The sequence below is a fragment of the Myxocyprinus asiaticus genome, chromosome 23 (genome assembly GCF_019703515.2).
Source record: "Myxocyprinus asiaticus isolate MX2 ecotype Aquarium Trade chromosome 23, UBuf_Myxa_2, whole genome shotgun sequence".
NCBI classification, from domain to species: Eukaryota; Metazoa; Chordata; class Actinopteri; order Cypriniformes; family Catostomidae; genus Myxocyprinus; species Myxocyprinus asiaticus.
Window position 1 is genome coordinate 32,921,199 of NC_059366.1, and position 19,909 is coordinate 32,941,107.

Below are 19,909 nucleotides of genomic sequence, written 5' to 3' on the forward strand. Positions count from 1 at the left end.
AGACCTATCATATCATTTAAGAAGACATGGATTTTACCACTGGAATCATATGCATTACTTTTATGCTGCTGTTATGTCCTTTTTGGACCTTCTGAGATCTGGTCACCATTCACTTGCATTGTCAAGTCAAGTCATTTTTATTTATATAGCGCTTTTCACAACACACATCGTTTCAAAGCAGCTTTACAGGAAATCATGCATTAACATTAAATGAAACTGTAATATCTATAAAGTCTTAGAGTGATTATTGTGTAGTTTGATTAAATATGATTGAAAATTGTGTATACATATTAAATAATTAAATAATAATTGTATTTAGAACCCCTGTGAGCAAGCTGAAGGCAACTGTGGCAAGGAACACAAAACTCCATAAGATGTTAGTTAATGAAGAAAAATAACCTTTGGAGAAACCAGGCTCACTGTGGGGACCAGTTCCCTTCTGGCTAAACAACATAAATATAATGCCAATATTGGTTATTTGTGTGCAGTGCAAGTCATGGTTTAAAATTTGTAAATTAAGTAAGCATTTCAAAAGTCCGATGTTTAAAAAAAACAAAACAAAAAAAACAATATATATATATATATATATATATATATATATATATATATATATATATATATATATATAGTTTTTTTTTTAATGAACTTTAAGATTAATGACTAATGTCTTTGAAGTCCATCCTGGATTAACTGCAGAAGTTCACATAGATGCATTGTCCTTTGTTAGTTGGCTGATGAAGGCATTTGTTGGCAATTAAATGATAATCTATGTATTCCATTTCAAGACTGTAGTCCATCAGTAGACAAAGGTGAGCTCAAAGATGACTGGCTGAGATCAATGAGGTGCATCACAGTTCAACCGGCAGGTCATTTTGGTGAGGTTCGGTGGGGTCCATTCTAAGTCCAAGGTTCAGGCAGTGGCATATGAAGTATCTGTTGTCTTACAGCTGGAGTTGGCATCAGTTCATCCTCTGAAGTCAAAAGACTGAAGTGATGCCTGGCTAGCACCTGCTGTAGTTTGTCGTCATCACTCAGCGACATGTAGCAGTGGAGTCCGACACCAAGCAGGAACGGAGCTGGATCTGGCCAGCTCTGGTAACCTCAGGATATGAATCCTGAAGCTGAGACATGGAAATAAATACAAAATGATTAGCGCAGATGCCATTCAATTTTATGCAGAGTTATAGATCATGATAGATGTTTCTGGTTGCGGCAGGCCAAACTAAAGCAGCCTAATTGTGAGTTGATGGATAAATTAGGTGTATGCCTGGCTAAATAGATGAGTCTTTAGTCTAGACTTAAACTGAGTGAGTGTGTCTGCATCCCGAACAGTGTTAGGGAGACTATTCCATAGTTTAGGAGCCAAATATGAAAAGGATCTACCTCCTTTTGTGGATTTTGATATTCTTGGAATTATTAACAAGCCAGAATTTTGTGATCGTAATGAACATGATGGAATATACTGTAGCGTGTCAGAAGGTCCCTTAAGTACTGTGGAGCTAGACCATTCAAAGCTTTGTATGTAGTTAACAGAAATTTACAATTAAACAGGTAACCAATGTAACGATGATAAAATTGGGCTAATATGATCATATTTCTTGGTTGTATTCAGCACTCTGGCAGCTGCATTTTGAACCAATTGAAGTTTATTTATTGAACTTGCTGGACATCCTCCCAGTAATGCATTACAATAATCTAGCCTTGAAGTCATGAACACATGAATTAGTTTTTTGGCATCAGCAACAAAGAGCATGTGTTGTAACTTAGCAATATTTCTGAGGTGGAAGAATGCTGTTCTTCAAATATTGGAAACCTAAGTTCTTTGCTGTAGAAGATGACATAACAGTACATCCATCGAGTGTCAAATTATATTTTAGCGGCTTATTTTTAGAGGTTTTTGGTCCAATAATTAGTACCTCTGTTTTGTCAGAATTGAGTAGAAGGAAATTTATGGCCATCCAATCTTTGATTTCATTGATTCACTCTGCTAATTTGGAGAAATGTGAATTTTCATTGAGTTTAGAAGAAATATAAAGTTGGGTATCGTCGGCATAACAGTGGAAACTTATTCCATGATACCTGATAATATCTCCCAGGGGAAGCATGTATAAGGAGAAAAGCAGAGGCCCTAAAACTGATCCTTGTGGCACTCCATAATTAACTTTTGTTTGCTTTGACAATTCCTCGTTTACACATACAAAGTGGTAGCGATCTGATATGACAATTCCTCATTTACACATACAAAATGGTAGCAATCTGATAAACAGGACCTAAACCATGCTAATGCAAGTAAACTAATGCCAACATAATTCTCCAGCCTATTCAAGAGAATGTCGTGATCTATTGTGTCGAATGCAGCAATAAGATCTAAAATCACTAGAAGAGAAATGCAGTCGTGATCAGATGATAAGAGCAAGTCATTTGTAACTCTGATAAGTGCAGTCTCTGTACTGTGATGGGGCCTAAATCCTGACTGAAATTGTTCACATATTCCATTTCTCTGTAAAAATGAATATAGTTGGGAGGACACAACCTTTTTTAGTATTTTCAACATAAATGGTAGATTTAAAAATGGTCTGTAATTAGTCATTTCTCCAGGTTCAAGCTGTGGCTTCTTAATAAGCGGTTTGATAACTGCCATTTTAAAGTTTCTTGGGACATGTCCTAAGGAGAGCGAGGAGTTATTAATATTAAGAAGAGGTTCTGAGATTATAAGGAATACCTCTTTTAAGAGCTTAGTTGGTACTGGGTCTAACATATATGTTGTGGCTTTTGATTTTTTGATAAGTTTTGTTAGCTCTTCGTGAACTATGACAGCGAAGGATTGAAGTCACTTGTGAGGAAAATTATGAGACACTGTTTTCTGAGGTGCTGTGACAGTTGATTGCATAGTTCCAATTTTATTTATGATTATTTAAATTTATCAGTAAAGAAATGAATGAAGTCATTACTATTGTGCTGCGACGGAATATCTGGTTCAGTCGATGATTTATTCCTATCCAATTTAGCCATAGTACTGAATAAACACCTAGGATTGTTGTGGTTATTTTCTATGAGTTTGCTAAAATATGCTGACCTGGCAGATTTTATTGCCTTTCTGTAGCTACATACACTATCATTCCATGCACCACGAAATACCTCTAATTTTGTATTCTTCCACTTGGACTCCATTTTCCGAGCTGCTCTCTTGAGAGCATGAGTGTGATCATTGTACCACGTTGTGGGACTTTTGTCTTTCATTTTCTTTAATCGAAGGGGGGTGACACTATCAAGAGTGCTAGAGAAGACTGTATTTATATTTTCTGTTATTACATCAAGTTATTCTAGACTTTTTGGCTTACTGAGTATGTGAGACAATTCTGGAAGATTATTAGTGAAGCTATCTTTAGTGGTCTAAAGAATAGTTCTACCTGAACGATAGCGTGGTGTAGATTTAATGGTCCTGTCACATTTTGTCTGACTCCAAGAGAGTTGAGAATATCAATAAATGCTAATCCCAATGTGTCATTTTCATTATCTATCTGAATGTTGAAGTCATCAACAATTAGAGCTCTATCTACTTTAACTACTAGATCTGATAGAAAATGTGCAAATTCACCAAGGAAACCAGAGTATTGCCCGGGTGATCTATATACTGTAGCAAGGGCAAAAGACGACAGAGATTTTTCATTTATATCTGACGGTGTCACAATAAGCATTATTAGTTCAGAAGACTTAAACTTATATCCTGTCCTCTGAGTAACACCAAAAACTTCACTGTAAATTGTAGCAACACCTCCTCCTCGACCCTCCAGATGAGGCTTATGTTTATAACAGTAACTTGGGGGAGTAGATTCATTTAAACTAATATATTCATCCGGTTTAATCCAGGTTTCAGTCAAACAGAGCACATCCAAACTATGATGTATAATAATTTCATTTACAATTAGTGCTTTGGTAGAAAGAGATCTAATGTTTAGTAGCCCTACCTAAACATATGATGCTAATCTTCAATTTTTTTTATTTATTTTTTTCAAGTTTGACCTTAATCAAATTTTTTCTAAATGATTTAGTGAGAGTTTTGTGTTTGATAGTTAAGGGAACAGACACAGTCTTTATATGATATCTAGGTGATACAGTCTCTGTGACTTGTAGTTTATGTGATGTCTCAAGGCAGCTAGCAGACGTTTGGATTAACCAGTTTGTCTGCTTCCTGACCTGGGCCCCAATTAATCAAATTCTATCACTATTAAGACTATGAGCCAAATTACTAGAGAGGAGAGCGGCACCTTCCCTGGAGGGACGTTTCTCTTTAGCAGGTCAGGTCTACCCCAAAAGCTTTTCCAGTTGTCTACAAATCCTATGCTATTCTCCGGACACCACTCAGACATCCAGCCATTCAGTGACACTAATCTACTATAAACCTCATCACCACGATGAGCAGAGAGGAGGCCAGAGCATATTACAGTGTCTGACATCGTTTTTGTAAGTTCACACGTCTCTTTAACATTATCTTTAGTTATCTCCGACTGGCAAAGCAGGACATCGTTAGTGCCGACATGAATAACAATTTAAAAAAATCTATGTTTATCATTAGCCAGCACTTGTAAATTTGATCTGATGTCAGATGCCCAAGCCCCCGAAATGCATTTAACAATAGTGGCTGGAGTCAAGTCAAGTCAACCTTTATTTATAGAGCACATTTAAAAACAACAGAAGTTGGAGGGCCTGGGTAGCTCAGCGAGTATTGACACTGACTACCACCCCTGGAGTCACGAGTTCAAATCCAGGGCATGCTGAGTGACTCCAGCCAGGTCTCCTAAGCAACCAAATTGGCCCGGTTGCTAGGGAGGGTAGAGTCACATGGGGTAACCTCCTCGTGGTCGCTATAATGTGGTTCTCGCCGCCATGAGGAATTAGAGCACATTGGGAATTGGGCATTCCAAATTGGGGAGAAAAGGGGAGAAAAAAACAAAAAAAAAACAGAAGTTGACCCAAAGTGCTTTACAGATCAAACAAACAAAATGACAGTGATATAAAAACAGATTGATTTGAAGTTACATATAAAACATAATAAAATTAAATACAACATCATGTATTTATCCATTTCAAACTATTCAATGATCTATTCAAAATCTACAGAATAAAAATATGTTTTTTAAACATATCTCTTTTCCACGTTCCTTATAATAGAATCACCAATTAATAAGGCTCTTTCAACATGATTCTCAGTGGGTGCATCACTGAGTGGGGAGAATCGACTGAAAACCCTAACAGGAACTGGAGAGTGGTGTCGCTTTGCTAAGCGAGTATGCCACCAAGACGTCACCCAAACGCCCTGCTGCTTGTGCTCTAGAGCCGGAACCAAAGTGTGTGTGTTGCTCGCTTGCTTGTTGTTGTTGATGTTGTTATGGTTGTTCTTGAGCAGCGGGGGTTTGAGATCGATGTAGTTCAATGTGGTTCATAATCAGCAGATGTTTGAGATTGATGCAATAATCCATGTAAAACACAGTGGAGAAAACGAATGCATGCAGTGGAGATGTGAGATTTAGATAAGCATAGAAAAAGAAAAGAAAAAACGAGAATAACGGCTGCGTGCGGTAAAATACACACAGTTGAAACAGTAGAAAAGCGGAAAAACCTAGAGCATGCGGTAAAATGGCAAAGGAAAAAACGATGAACGTGAATAAGCAAGAATAAGCAATGCAAAGCAGGCTAGCAAGCTACAAACACAGATTTGTGCAGTGTGCCGGCAGCAACCGGAACAGGAAGTAAGGGATTGGATTACCAAATATTGTATTGGAGAATTGTATGGATAAACTGAGATATTCTTCTAAAAATCTTTGTTTGTGTTCTGCAGAAGAAAGAAAGTTATAAAGATCTGGGATGGCATGAGGTTGAGTAAATGATGAAAGAATTTTTGGGTGAACTATACCTTTAACTCAAGGTTACTACAGGGAGATTGAACCTTCAGTAAATATACTATAACAGTTAACTGTGTTTTGATTGTGTTTGTTCAGCTAAGCGTCAGATAATCCAGTTACAGATGAACCAGCACTGCTTGGACGCTGCCTTTAACTTTTACAAGATGGCAATCTGCAAGCATCTTACCAGAGGACGCAAATCCTCCCATGTCATCACTGCCTGTCTGTACCTTGTCTGCCGGACGGAGGGCACACCTCATATCCTTTTGAGTGAAAGCAAAATATGTTTATGTTTACTCACCATGAAATAAGTGTGCTAGATTTAACCAACTAAATGTGTCATCACAGTCTGTGAAACAGTCTATTTAAGAATATAAGAGAAAAGAACAGGGAGGAGTGATATTAGGGACTGAGTCAGCTGCCAGTCCATGGAAAGGAGACGAATGGGAAACAGACGAAGAGGGGTCCTCTGTGAGAGGTAGAATGTGGTATGAAACAGAGTAGTTAAAGGTTTGAGTCAGTCGTCTTGAGATGGTCTTGTCACATACATCTGTCTGCATTCCGCACCACACACAGTGTCTGATGTTTAGTCATACAGCTTTGCTTCTCTTGTGTGTTTTAATGTGATTTTCTTTTTTAATAATCATCGTGCAGTCTTACACTGACTCACTCCAAGTTGCTATCTTTAGTGTGCACGTACGGGTATAAAATCATCAGCATCCTGTTTAGTCAACTCTTCAGCAAAACCTCATCTTTTGTGTGAGATGGAGAGAGTGTCTTGCTTGTATGAGGGTTAGCTTTTTCAGGGTGTTTATGTGTGTTCAAAAAGTGGCAGGAAATGAGGCAGGGTGTGTCTCTCACGAGAATGCATTAGGCCTGGGTTGACGATGTGCGTGGTCTACTGGAACACCCTGATTTGAGTTGTATTTGAGATGAATTTTTTTAACAATCCCATAAATTCCCGATATGTGGCTTAGCTGTTAGTGGACATGCTTCAACACGTTAAAGCATGACTCAAGTTTGAATCCAGCTTCCATGTCGTTCTCCCCTCTTCTCCACATGTTTTTTTGTCTTCTCTTAACTGTGCCCATAAATAAAAAGTGTCTAAAAAGCAAAAATAATGAACTATAAAAGAAAATGGATTAGTTCACTCATTTTGAGTGGACTAATTGTGAGTGGATCTGAATGTGTGCCATCTTTAGCTTTCTTCTGTAGTGGTGATTTCCAAATAAAATAGGTTATAATTTGCCATGTCATGGGTTCAATATCCAGGGAACACTAACTGATGAAATGCACATCTTGAATGGACTGTAAGTCACCTTTGAAAAAACGTTTGCCTAATGCATGGAAGTAAAGGTAAATGCAGTCCAGCATCACAACATGCAGTAGCATTTGATGGATGGAATTTTAGTTGCTCTCGAATTCTGTAATGTAAATATACATGTAAATACAGGGTGATTTTCTGTTGTTTGATTTTATTCAGCTTTCATCCGCCTTTCTAACAATACTGCCACAGTAATTATCATATTTATGTGTGAAATTGAATGTTCATGGCATATGATGCTCACTTTCACTTGTTCCAAAAATGTATAAAAAGTGATTACAGAAGCAGACACTGTGTATCTTCCCACCTCTCAGAGATTACATAACAAATGTGTTCAGTCAGACCTATGGTGAGGTTACATAAGAACTCATGAGAGAGCTTTCACTTTCTGCCCAGGAGGGTAAGGGGTGTGGGTGTGCATGTGTGTGTGAGAGAGAAGGGGAAACATGTTTAATGGTGAGCATTGTTTGTTTGGTCTCAGTCCCCACTGGATAGGGTAACTTTCCAAATGTCAACCTCATTGAAACGGATCCTTGCTCTCAGGTTAGTTCAGAAAGACAAATCTGGCTAAGCCTGGACTGTAGCAGGTCCCAGTTCTCTCATCTTAGTTCCTTGCATGTGCCTTTGCTATACTTAAAGGGATAGTTCACCCAAAAATGAAAATTCTGTCATTTACTCACCCTCATTTTGCTTAAAACCTGTATGACAATCTTCTGTGGAACACAAAAGGAGATGTTAGGCAGAATGTTCCCAGACAAGGAAAGTGAATGGTGACTGAGGCCAACATTGTGCCTTACATTTCCTTTTGTGTTCCATAAAGAAAATCATAGGGTGTTTTGAATGACATGAGGGTGAGTAAATGATGATGGGCTAAGTATCCCTTTAACAATATCTGTAACCTATAACTGTATATTCATTGACACCTAAAAGATTAAGATTTCTTCCCACTTGAGTGTCCATATACCACACAGATGCTAAATCTACTATTTGTTATCAGTAAACTGATTAAGGACAACATTATTGGCCTTTAGCTCATTTTGCAATATGTGAAATTCCTCCAAGGAAAAGTCTAATCCTGATGCATCCTAAAAAAAAAAATGATCTCTAATTTAATAGAGCCATCCATAATCCCACAATTTAGGATTATCTCTAACTGTTGTAACTGTAAATCCCACAATGATGTTTTTATGGGATGTTTTAATACTCTTAGACCTTATTGGACAGGTGTGCTGGTCTCCATGGACACGGAGTACTCAGTTGCCAGGAGACGGGTAATTCCAGAGTTCAGGAGGTGGTGGTTCAATGGAGCTCTGCTCACAGGGAAAATGTCAAGCAAAAAGATCAAATCTGACCAAACTCTCATTCATTTAAAGGTTGTTTAAAAACAAACAGCCTGTACCTTCTCCCTTTTCCATGTCTGTCTCCTACCCCAGAGTATTTTCATCATTATTGCTTTATTTCTTTGGTCCTTATAGACTTTCCTCAATACTTAAAATTATACATCACAAAGGAATACATAGCAAATCTGTAAATAAACAATCCAGTATGATTGCCTCAACAACACCCTTTCTCAGACATGCTGCTTGATCTGAGCGACCTTCTGCAGGTTAGTCCAGCCTTTTTACACTTTCTACGCCCCAAAAGCATATGTACCTATGTGTATGTGTGTCTGCATAAAACAGTGTTTAGGTATATAGCATGTTTATGCGTGCTTGAGTGTGTGAATTCCATTTTCTTCCAGCTGGTTCAGCCGTTTTATATTTTTACCCTCCCAGCTGTCCTATTAAACCCCCCTCCCTGTCCCACACACAACACACAGACCCTGTCCTCTCCGGTCTTTGAGTCATTAGGGGATTTTTACCAGAGAAAGGACCTATAAATTCCTTTGCTCTCCCCAAATAGAGGAGCTCTTTTGAGGCAAAAGCTATCACCTCCCCTCTCAGGTCAGGAGTGTGTGAGGGCTGTCCCACTTTTCAGCAGTCATGACCTCTGACATTAACTAAAAAAGACTCCTCTTTAATGCCATGGGGCCCAGATGGAAGGAACAGGGCCTACGTGTGTCTGTGTGTGTAAGCACGTTCTTCATCGATATAATTTTTAGTACTTAAGGTGGTCCAAAAAGATAACCAATGAATTATATGATGTTTAAAGCTTGTTTAATTAAATATTTTGTTACTTTAGTTCATCCTCTAAGAGAGAGAGAGAGACAAACAGAGAGTTTATGAGAAAGAGTTTTCAACTCAGCAAACCCTCAAGTTCTGTTCAAAAACAGTGTTATCACGCAGCTTTCTGTCTATTTATTCATTTTTTCATACTTTATCTTATACTCTCTTATTCTTCCTTTCTCTCTCTCTCTCATATATATAGTCTGTCTTTGTCTTTTCTCTTTCTTCTATACATTTGTGTCTGTCTCTCACATTATTTCTCTTTCTACCCTGTCTAGGTGAATGTGTATGTTTTTGGAAGAACCTTTCTTGTTTTGGCCAGAGAGCTGTGCATCAGTGCACCAGCTATTGGTAAGTAACAAATACCACAAACAGGCAACATTGCAGTTTCACTGCTCTTCCAAATTAGTGTGTGAAAGGATCATTGTAGTGCTGCTCTTAATATCCAGAGGGTGCTGTGCAACTGCAAATCAAGCTCAGTTTTCAGTGTAAATACATGTTTTTTTTTTATTATTATTATTTTATTTTTCTACCTGAAACACTAGATAGATTTGTGCATCTTTAGGTGTTCAGTTGTACTGCTTAAACAAAAATATACCGTTAAAGCAAACCACACGTCTCATTTTTTAAGATTCTTAAGGCCAAAATTTAAGTCTCAAAAGGTCAACATTTACCCATTTGAAACGGTATAAACAAGTCTTATTATAACTGTATATGAGACAAAAAAACAAGTAATACTATTTGATGTATAGAAGCAAAAATGTTTATGATTTTAAGGCTCTTAAAACCTCAGTATTCTTCAAAACATGGCATCAAGCTGTCAACAAATAACCATTAAATAACATAGAGTAAGAGCTGCCTAGTTTCAAGTGCAAACTGCTCATTTCCCACTGTACACAGGCAGATTATGAATAATTAAAAATAAAATTATCTTAAATTAAAGTGTATGCCTTAAAACAATATGTTTAAAGAAATAAATATGATTGGAGAATTCCTTTATATGTGAGTCATAAAAGAGTCTGATCAAAGAAAATTTTCCCTCCTCCTCATTGGGCTCAATTCTGCAGTGTCTTGCAGCTACATTGTTAGAAAAGGCATTTATTCCAGAGGACAATCCCCTGCTGTCTCTTCTCTACTGGATCAGTCCAAGTACTCATGCATAAAATATCAGCTCTGGAATTTGTCCCCCCTGCACCCCTGTCCCGTTAGTACTGTCAGAGGAGCACTGAAACTGAAAAGTGACTTTCCCACACTGGACTTCTGTCATCCCTTCTTGTCCAAAATAACTTAGTTCACTTCCATCTAGAACAGCACTAACTGTGTAGAATGCATCCTGTTCCACCTGTACTGGGTGCTCGAACCATACAGGGAACGTTGAGCTAGAACCGTCTGATACGAACTTGGTCAGGTGTTGTGCCAGAAGCACTCCTTGTCTCTTAAGTTCAATTCTGATGCTATATTCCGCTTTCCCGCCACTGGAGCCATACAGACCAAGCCCGGCTATAAACACGCATTTGTCCACAGCAAACTGGATGCTGTCACACCGTCCACGGTAACGCCACTGGTTGCTCCGGTAGGCGGAGGATTGGAACCGGTGACAGCGTTGTGGCGTCAGCCCCTTTCTGGCCGTAACTGGGAATACCAGCGAAGGTTTTCTAGCAGCCGTGTACCAGAGGAAGATTTTGTGTGTTTCATCGAGGGTTAAAATGTTTGACTGCGCAGCTCCATCTGCAAATTCCTGCAGTGTCATAGAAGGCAGGCGCACAAGGTGCAGTGCCTTTCCTAGCACAGAGCGTTGATTGTGCGCAGTAGGGCTCAGGCCTTGCCTCCGACACTCTGCCTCGGCCCAGCACAGCACCGCCTGGAACACCACAGCCTCCTTCACGTTCAGTGTCTCTCTGTGTAGTATGCTCTCCAGTGTGGGCAGGTCAATCTCAGAGAAACTCTCGGAACGTAGTGCAAGTTCTGCCTGGGCATCGATCACTTCCCAGCATCTCTGAGTGAGCTCTGGCTCCTCAAACAACCGACTCTGAGAAAGCAGCATGCATGCATTTCGCGCCTCCAGGCTCGTCTCAAGGAAATCCACACACGCTCGAGCTAGTGTAGACACCAGGTATTTCTTGGCAGCATAGAGTGTAGCCAGCACTGTGTCCGCCGACAGCTCTATCTCATCACTGTACATGTATCTGAAGAAAAAGATGAAGAGAATGAAGCGATTAGGAGGGAGAGTTTATGGCAAAATTCACCTAGTCAGTTCCCCCAAAATGAAAATTATTTTCCAAACTGGTATGACTTACTTTCTCTCCACAAAAGATGTTAGGCAGAATGTTAGTCTCAGTCACCATTCACTTTCACTGAATCTGTTTTCCATTGAATAAACGTGAATGGTGACTGAGGCTAACATTTTGCATTTCTTTCTTTTTTTTCTTTTTTTTTTTTGCTCCCCCGAAGAAACAAGTCATGCAGTTTTGGAACAGCATGCGGATGATTGAATAATAACAAAATGTAAATCTAAAATGTGAACTGTCCCTTTTAGTGCATGCTGTCCCATAGTTTATACTTCCCCGAAGCTGATCTGTTTAACATATAGACAGTCAATCATGCACTTTTTATTGCCTTGTTACTGCTTTAAATAGTGACTTCCAACTTTCCCAGGAGAAAAAGTACATCATTCACATTCACAATCCAATAAGCGGTCTGTAATAGCTCTGAAATAAGAGGGCAATTCTTAAACCAAGACATCAGTGTCGGGGCCTCTATGAACCCATCTGTGCTGCCCCAAATGAAAGGTGAGTCGCCCTGTTATTAATGCCTGGATGTGATTAGTGAGCGAGTCTTACTTGAGAAGGATGAGAAACGCTGCCGGTTCCACATCTGGAATATGGATATCAGAGTCCCCTTCTGCGAGATCCCCGTAAAACATGGCACAGAAAACCGAGCTCCCCACTGCGAGCACGTACTGAGAAAGAGAGAGACGGAAAAGAATTTGTCAGTGTTTTATCTTGTTGCAAAGTTCTAAGGGACCAGGAAAGGGAGAGGTAAGGTTTGTGGACTCACCTTGTGCACCGGGACCCTCTCGGATTCACCAGGGGGACCAATAATGAAATGAACGTCTGCCATTTGTTCATTATTGAACATTAGTGCATTTCTAAAGAAAATAAAGAATTAATATTATACAGTATATTTAGCTACAATATTATTGATAGAAAACTATAAAGAAATGTTCCATTTAATTATTAGATAGAATATAATTTAATGTACAGAAATGTAAATAATAATAATAATAATAATAAAAACAATTTTTTTTGAATATTAAGACATTTTGTATCACTTATTGTGTTAAAAAAAATTACTTGCCTTTCGCGTAACGTCGGATGCGCGGACTGCCAGCTGGGAATCTCCACGTTGTTGTTGTTGATGTTTTGCTCGGTTGTCGGTGTCGTGGCGATAGACGTGGTGGTCTGCGCAACCGGGTCCACGCTCTTCTTTTCAGGTGTGCTCAGCATCACGGTCCCGTTCTTCGGAACAGTGGTGTGATCGTTCACGGGGTACAGTTCTGCTGCCATCCTTTTCTTCAGGGAAAGAGTCAAGATGTTATTGCATAAAGACAGCTTGCAGGGGTGCTTGCTTGCCCTTTTCAACTTCTTTAACGTTTCGGGGAGCAAGAGTAAAAAAGTCACACATTTCATGATCCGACCATGACGGGACAGTCTGCATTCCGGCGCAGCGGGCATCAGAACAAAGAGTTTGCCTAAGTATATACAAAATAATTATTATCAACAGGCTTTATCGACAACAATAACCGTGGTCCGTGATATTCCTAACTATTGCGTGTCTTCCTGGGAAACAAGATAAAAAAGCCTCCACGGTCCTTAAACGCGGTTGAAAGAGACATAAACATTTGGGATTTCAGCTACCATTTCGTGGAGATCCGTTTCTCTTTTCCTTAATCACATCCTCTCCGATCATACGACGAAAATATAACCGACATCAGTTAAACCCCTCCAAAATCACACAAGAAATGAGAGCCTGCATGTGTTTCCTGCTTTAGCCTTTAATAGCCAAGTCTTTCTCTCTGCCTAGGTCAAAGAAATGATGAAGTTTGAATGAGTCAGTCTCTCTCTCTCTCTCTCTCTCTCTCTCTCTCTCTCTCTCTCTCTCTCTCTCTGACGTCAGGAGTGAAGGGTTGTGTTGTGCATCTTCCCTCTTTTTGGTTCTTGCGGACTGTGCGGGGATAAGAATATGTCATTATTCATATTTACTACACAAGCCTATTTATAAGTGTACTATATATAATTAAACGCATCATTTATATTGTATTTCAGCCAAATATATGACTAGATGATGACTGGAAATGTTTCGTGTGTGAACGGTCCATCTCTCCGACTGTGCATTTCAATCCGCTAGGTGAAAATTTTGTTTACGTAGAAACTACTAGTACACCTCACCTCACACGAGAAAACAAAATGCGCACTCTTACCACGGTCGAAGCGAAATACGTCAAATGCTGTATTGCACGAGCTGTTTGTTTTCATCGCACGCGATGTGATCGATTCTCAGCGAGGTCAAAGGTTTAATCCTCCTGCTTCAGGGTCCATGTCTGTCGTGATGAAGTCCGAAACGGGACGAGGGCTGGACTTGGTTCTGGAATGCTGCTGCGCACGACTGTTTTCCCGGATTCCCAATAAAGTCCTAACGCAGCATGATGCTTCTCTCTCCCTCGCTCTTTCTCAATCTCCTCTTTTTCTCACAGACAGCACAGACGAGTCTAAGCGGTTTAGTGAATATATGCTGTATAGATTAGATGGAAGATTTACTCACTCTTTGTTAAAGCTAAGTCTGAGTTGCTCATATAGTTCCACCATCCTTTTCCCAAAAATGTAGGACATGTTGCTACTCACTTACCATTTAAAAATGTGTTAATGCAGTGAGAAAAATCTTGTTTGAACTATTCTAATCAGTTTGCAGAGGTCTAATGGGTGTCCTCATTATGCCTAGTTGGTGTAGACTATATTGCGTATTTATCATGGCTAATTAAATTAAAGTTCACTAAATCCATCTTTACACTGCAAAGGTGGCACATAAGCTGCCTCTGAAGTGGCATTTAAGTGTATTTACACAGACTGTTGATTGCTGCTCAGAGCAGGCATAAATGCAGTAGCAATTACAATTGCATAAATAATGTTATGAGATTGATGTTTTAAATATAAAAGTATGAATATAGAAATATGAAATTAATGAAAATATGAAATTATACCTGTAAATATGAAACAAAATTATGAAATATATGCTCTGTCATGACAACAACAAAGTTTAAATGGATATTTCACCCAAAAATGAAAATTCTCTCATCATTTACTCACCCTCATGCCATCCCAGATGTGTTTGACTTTCTTTCTTCTTCCGAACACACACAAAGATTTTTAGAAGTTGATCCATCCAATGCAAGTGAAAGGTGGCCAGAAGGTCCAAAAAGCATATAAAGGTAGCATAAAAGTAATCCATAAGACTCCGGTGGTTTAATCCATATCTCCAGATGCGATATGATAAGTGTGGGTAGAAAACAGCTCAATATTCAAGTCCTTTTTAACTATAAATCTGCACTTTCACTTTCACTTCCACATGCTGCTGCTTCTTTTTTTGGCGATTAGCATTTTTCATACATATCGCCACCTACTGGTTGGGGCTGGGAGATTTTTTTATTTTTTTTTGTAAAATAGGATTTAAATATTGATCTGTTTCACACCCACACCTATCATATCGCTTCTGAAGACATGGATTAAACCACTGGAGTCACATGAATTGCTTTTATGCTGCATTTATGTGCTTTTTGGAGCTTCCAAGTTCTGGCCACCATTCACTTGCATTGTATGGACCAACAGAGCTGAGATATTCTCTAAAAATCTTCGATTGTGTTCAGCAGAAGAAAGAAAGTCATACACATCCGGGATGGCACGAGGGTGAGTAAATGAACTATACCTTTAAGGCTGCTCTCATGCTGCATTTCATTCACACAGAACCAAAGCAGCATCAGAACTGCCTTTGATACTAGGGGCTAAAGTGGGTCAGAGCTTGCTTTATTTTAGTCTGGCTTTTATGCTGCATTGCGTCATTACACAGAATTTTGAGCATGCACAGAGCAGGCTAATTTTGGCTGTTTAAAGACAGCTTAATTGTGTTTGTAAAGGGTTGCTTTGTTATGTATGCAAAAACAAACACTCATACACCATCACTGTGAAACATCCACGGGTCAAATCACTTCAGTTGGAATTCACACTCCAGAAAACCCATTCAGAGCTAAAAGATTTGTACTTGCCATAGGTAACATTTCAAGATGTGGTTTCATCTCAAACATTTGCTCACATCTTATTTGACTTCCTCTATGGATATGCTCCACTTAATGATGTGTAATTAGATTAGGTCATACATCTAAAGTAGCTCCCAAATCACAGATCACTCCTGATGAAAGAGAATCATTTCTGAAAGAGTGTTGGTTTCCCACTCAGTGAGGCCAATAGGCCAAATGATTATTTTTGAACTGTAAAGTTTAATTGCTTCAGTTCTCCCTTGTCATTTTTCTACTGAGGTCTTTTCTGATGAGATTTCATCAAAAACAGTTTATTTTCCTGCTACAGTCTCCGTCTTGTGTAAACTTTACACAGTCCTTTAAGGCAGAGTTTCACTCCGTACAGTAATTAAGCTTTTAGAATAACAGACTCCTCCTGCCTCTCAGCTTGAGTTTCTCTGCCACCCCCCTTTCACTGCAAAACCTGAATAATTAATCTACCATTAATCTTTTAGGAGCAGTGCTGAGAAAAGAGGAAGCATGAGCCTAAGAGTTTGTTTAACAGCGAGAGATCAGAGACTTGAGAAAGAAAGTCAGATCGACAGAGAGACTGAATGAAAGTGAGAAAGACCCAGAATGAAGACAAATGGAGAGGCGAAGAGGACTGCTGAGTGTGATGAGGGCCTCAAGCTTGTTGAATAGTCCTTGTGTAGTAGCTGGAACACACATTGGTTTGATGTCCTGCAGGGTTAACAGTAGAGGAGGAGAGCAGCTGATTTTAATGGCCATCATGCACCACAAGTACCCACACCCAAGATAGCTTTGTGGCATTGGGCATTCACTTTGTTAGACCATTCAGAAGTGCATCTTGCTCTTCATGTTTCTTTAATGAAACAGAGTAAAACAGCCTTCAGGGGCTTTGCGGTATTACCGGTGCATTTAGTCTGTTTGTTCTGCCTGAGCTGAGTCAGTCGGGGGCCAGGTACAGAGGACGCGCTTTTCTGAAGTCCTATTAAAGTTTCATATTTGACTATTCCTCCTCTCTCCCTTTTTAATTTGGTTAAAAGTTTGTGTGATGTACTTACTGTTGTGTGTTTGTGTTCCCTGTGGCTCTCTTGGTTGCCGCTCGTATGCACGAGTTCTGTCGTACAATTAAGGAAGTGATCATTGTGGTGAAAGTGTGTGAGGCCACACTAAGGAAAAGGTGAGATTTATCTTCAGAATAAAAAATCTCAGAAAAAATGTACGTAGAACATGGCAGTGTGTTAAATGAAATTAAGACAGCATGTTCTTTTTGAAAATTATCCTATTCATAATCACAGTATGGCTTCCCATCTACATAATGGATCTTGTAACAAACCCAACACAATGCAAATATGAACTAAGAATGTGTTCCTGTGTGTGTATGTGTTATGCAGGTGAAATCTGTGGATATCAGGATGAGATTGAAATAGAGCTGGAAAGCTGTAGGCCCAAACCCATGGGCATGTATGTATCCTATAGCAGAGAAGGTACAGCATTTACATACGCTAAGTGTATACGTTCAAAGCTTTTGCCGTCAACTGATCATCCTGTTTTCAGAATTGCACTTTGTTTGGTGAGAACTGCTGCTCACCTGAAGAACAACACAACAACATCTTCAGGAAGTGAAGTGTTACATCCCTCTAGCAGAAATTCTTTGTTTACATTTCTGTCCAATTAGCTCCCTGTTCAGCAATACCCACAGTGCCAGCTAACCAGTGCTTCCTCATGCGTGATATCTCTAATGGAGTGATTACAGGAGGAAACTAATTAAGACTGCGAGCGTGGGAGTGTTTGCGTGTGAACATTTGAGTTTGTTTTTCATGCGTGCGTGATAGTATATATTTTAATTTGACTGTGTGCGTGCACACATGTGTGTTTGTGTAATTATTTTCTTCCCATGTCAGCTGGATCACAGCAAAGCTTGAAATCAAAGGGCAAATGAGTGTAGCTTCCTGTTTTAATTACAAGACATTTTATAATTACAAATATAAATCTCTTATTTTCATTCATGCAGCCATATCAATCTATACAATCACCCATGGTAACAAAACTGTTTCAGGCAGCTGAGAAGATGCCATCTTTGTGTTGAGTATTGAGTGTATTGAAGATATTTATCTTTTACTGTGACTTAATTATTAGAAGGTAAATTCTAAATGTGATCATTGGCAGAATTTCCCAGAGTGAAGTTATTTTTAGCTTGTTATTCAAGAGGGGGTATGGCAGTGTCTTCTTATTTTCAATCTGAAAGATTTTGATCTGTAGCTCCTCTATATGTAGATTTTCTCTCTTGCTCCTCCCTTTCTATATGATGTTATTTCCATGGCATCCTCAAGTGTCCTTGCTGGTGATGATGAAGGAGAGGATGAAGAGTTAAAGGCAGCAGCGGCTCCCCTGTGGAAATCAGTGTGCGTTGATGATGAGAAAGGAGGTGGGAATGAGCAGCAGTGAGATGGAGAAGAACTCTGTCCGTCCAAATGGCCCTCGTTAGCGTTATTGCTTGGAACACTGCCCACTGTGGTCAGTCTTCATTTCATTTCATTATCTTTTATTATTTAATTAGTGGCCAGCATACAAATAAAAGAAAAGAAGTGGAACTGGAGTGACTAATTTCACATTTAATCCACTTTTATTCCATGTTCACCCTTCGTTCACATTTGTGCTATTTTGACATGAGTAGAGGAAGAGGAGTGGAACTGGAGTGACTCCTTTTCTAAATATTCTGTAAATCTATCCATTTTAATCCAATTCATACATTCATACTTAACCAACCTCTGGAAAACATAATACAAGAGTGACTTCTTTATCTGAAATGATTGTGAGATTATTTTTGGTTCTTGCACTAATGTTAGAGAAAGAAAGCGAGAATAAATCTTTGTTCATTCAGCTGCAGCTGGTAAACACTTGGGGATAGAGTGCTGGCAGGTTTCCAGATTTCATGATTGGCTGTGTGCACAGGTTGTCATGTTTTTGATTGGCTGTGCTGATTGTGGATTTGTATGGGGCGGAGGAAGTAGAAGCCCCCCTCTGCTCTTTGAAGCACTAATTGAACACAGCACCTTGTCATTAACGCACTGTCTTTCATCAACCCACTTCAGGCTCTTGTGAGTGCGTTTGATTGCCTGCGAGACCCTCTCTTGTGTAGTGTGTGTGTATTTGGTTTGGTTTTGAGTGGGGATTGCCTCAGAAGGGAAATCATGACTCATTTCAGAGAATAGGGCTTTTCAATGCTTGGTTGCCCAATGTCCATGAAAACTAAGTGGAAGCCTTGTAGAACTGTGGCACCCTATCATTTATTTCAACCTGTCATATAATTTCTTTTTTTTTTTTTTTTTTTTTAAACTGTAGATGGGCCCTGAAAATATGGAGTTGTGTGTGCAGGCTCCTGGTTTGGTTTTCAGGCGTCTGCTTCAGCTCATTTCTGCCTGCTTACCCTGTTTTGTTTTTAGGTGGGCTCATTGTTCTACTTCAGACAATTAGATGCTTGTTAGAGTGTTCTAGTTGTTGTAGGGTGTGTGTGTGTCTGTCTGAGAGAGCGAGCTGGATGTTCTTATTTAAAAATGCAGTGTTTGTGTTATGTGCAAAGTATATGTTGCATCAGTGAGAGAAAAAGAGTCCCCATTTACACCTGTTATGAACATTAGTAGTCAGAAATGCATGTGACCTAATTCGCATTTGTAATGTAAATGCAAATACGACCTGGACAGCTTCAAAGCATCTTCTGCTCAATCAATTATTGTGCTAAAACAAAGGTTCTAAACTTTGCCTATTACATGTGGCTTAGAAAGAAATTAACCTTCCAGTCAAAAAAACAAAAGCAAAAAACAAAAAACAAAGGTAAAAGCAAACACATGCACAATACTTCTTGGAAAATGTTTGGTATGCTTAGGGATAGGAATTGTTTGGAATTTAATTCCTATTTCAAATTCTCTTAATGATTCCAGTTCCTTAATGGTTTCATTAATGATTCTTTTACCATTTTGTGGAAGAAATATTTGGAGATGAGAAATGCAATTCTAATTGCAATTCTTGCAGTTCCTCAGCAGCCTGTTTCAAAGTGATTGCATATTTTAAAGTAACAAGTTCTTGCAAAATGTGTTTACAAAGACTTTTCAATTCAAATTATTTTATTCATTTTCAAAAAATACCACTATTTACAAGGAATAGTTGTATTTTGGTATAATAGTGGTATACACTCAGAATGTATGTC

The 19,909-nt window shown here is 39.0% G+C and overlaps 1 protein-coding gene and 1 pseudogene across 2 annotated transcripts; one reads left to right on the forward strand and one right to left on the reverse strand.

Annotated features, from left to right (window-relative positions):
- Positions 1 to 19,909, forward strand: part of LOC127413797 (transcription factor IIIB 90 kDa subunit-like) — a 48,803-nt pseudogene that overhangs the window by 4,123 nt on the left and 24,771 nt on the right.
- On the reverse strand, positions 9,888 to 14,173 carry LOC127413987 (BTB/POZ domain-containing protein 6-A). Of its 2 annotated transcripts, none has more exons than XM_051651618.1 (5): positions 13,873 to 14,173; positions 12,750 to 12,964; positions 12,450 to 12,540; positions 12,233 to 12,351; positions 9,888 to 11,578 (listed from the first exon to the last, which is right to left on the reverse strand). In XM_051651618.1, exons 2-5 carry the CDS (start codon positions 12,956 to 12,958, stop codon positions 10,546 to 10,548), a joined length of 1,452 nt encoding a protein of 483 aa, XP_051507578.1. In that variant the 5' UTR covers positions 12,959 to 12,964; positions 13,873 to 14,173; the 3' UTR covers positions 9,888 to 10,545. The 2 variants fall into 2 exon arrangements, with proteins under 2 accessions (XP_051507578.1, XP_051507577.1); XM_051651617.1 differs by having other exon boundaries at positions 12,750 to 13,616.

Bases quoted from the DNA above. Each gene is read 5' to 3' on its own strand.
- LOC127413987 (XM_051651617.1), bottom strand. From the start codon at position 13,126: ATGCCCGCTGCGCCGGAATGCAGACTGTCCCGTCATGGTCGGATCATG. The intron at 12,541-12,749 runs GCAAGTAATTTT...TATTTTCTTTAG, and splicing joins CATCCGACGTTACGCGAAAG to AAATGCACTAATGTTCAATA. The intron at 11,579-12,232 runs GTAAGACTCGCT...CTTTTTCTTCAG, and splicing joins GCGTTTCTCATCCTTCTCAA to ATACATGTACAGTGATGAGA.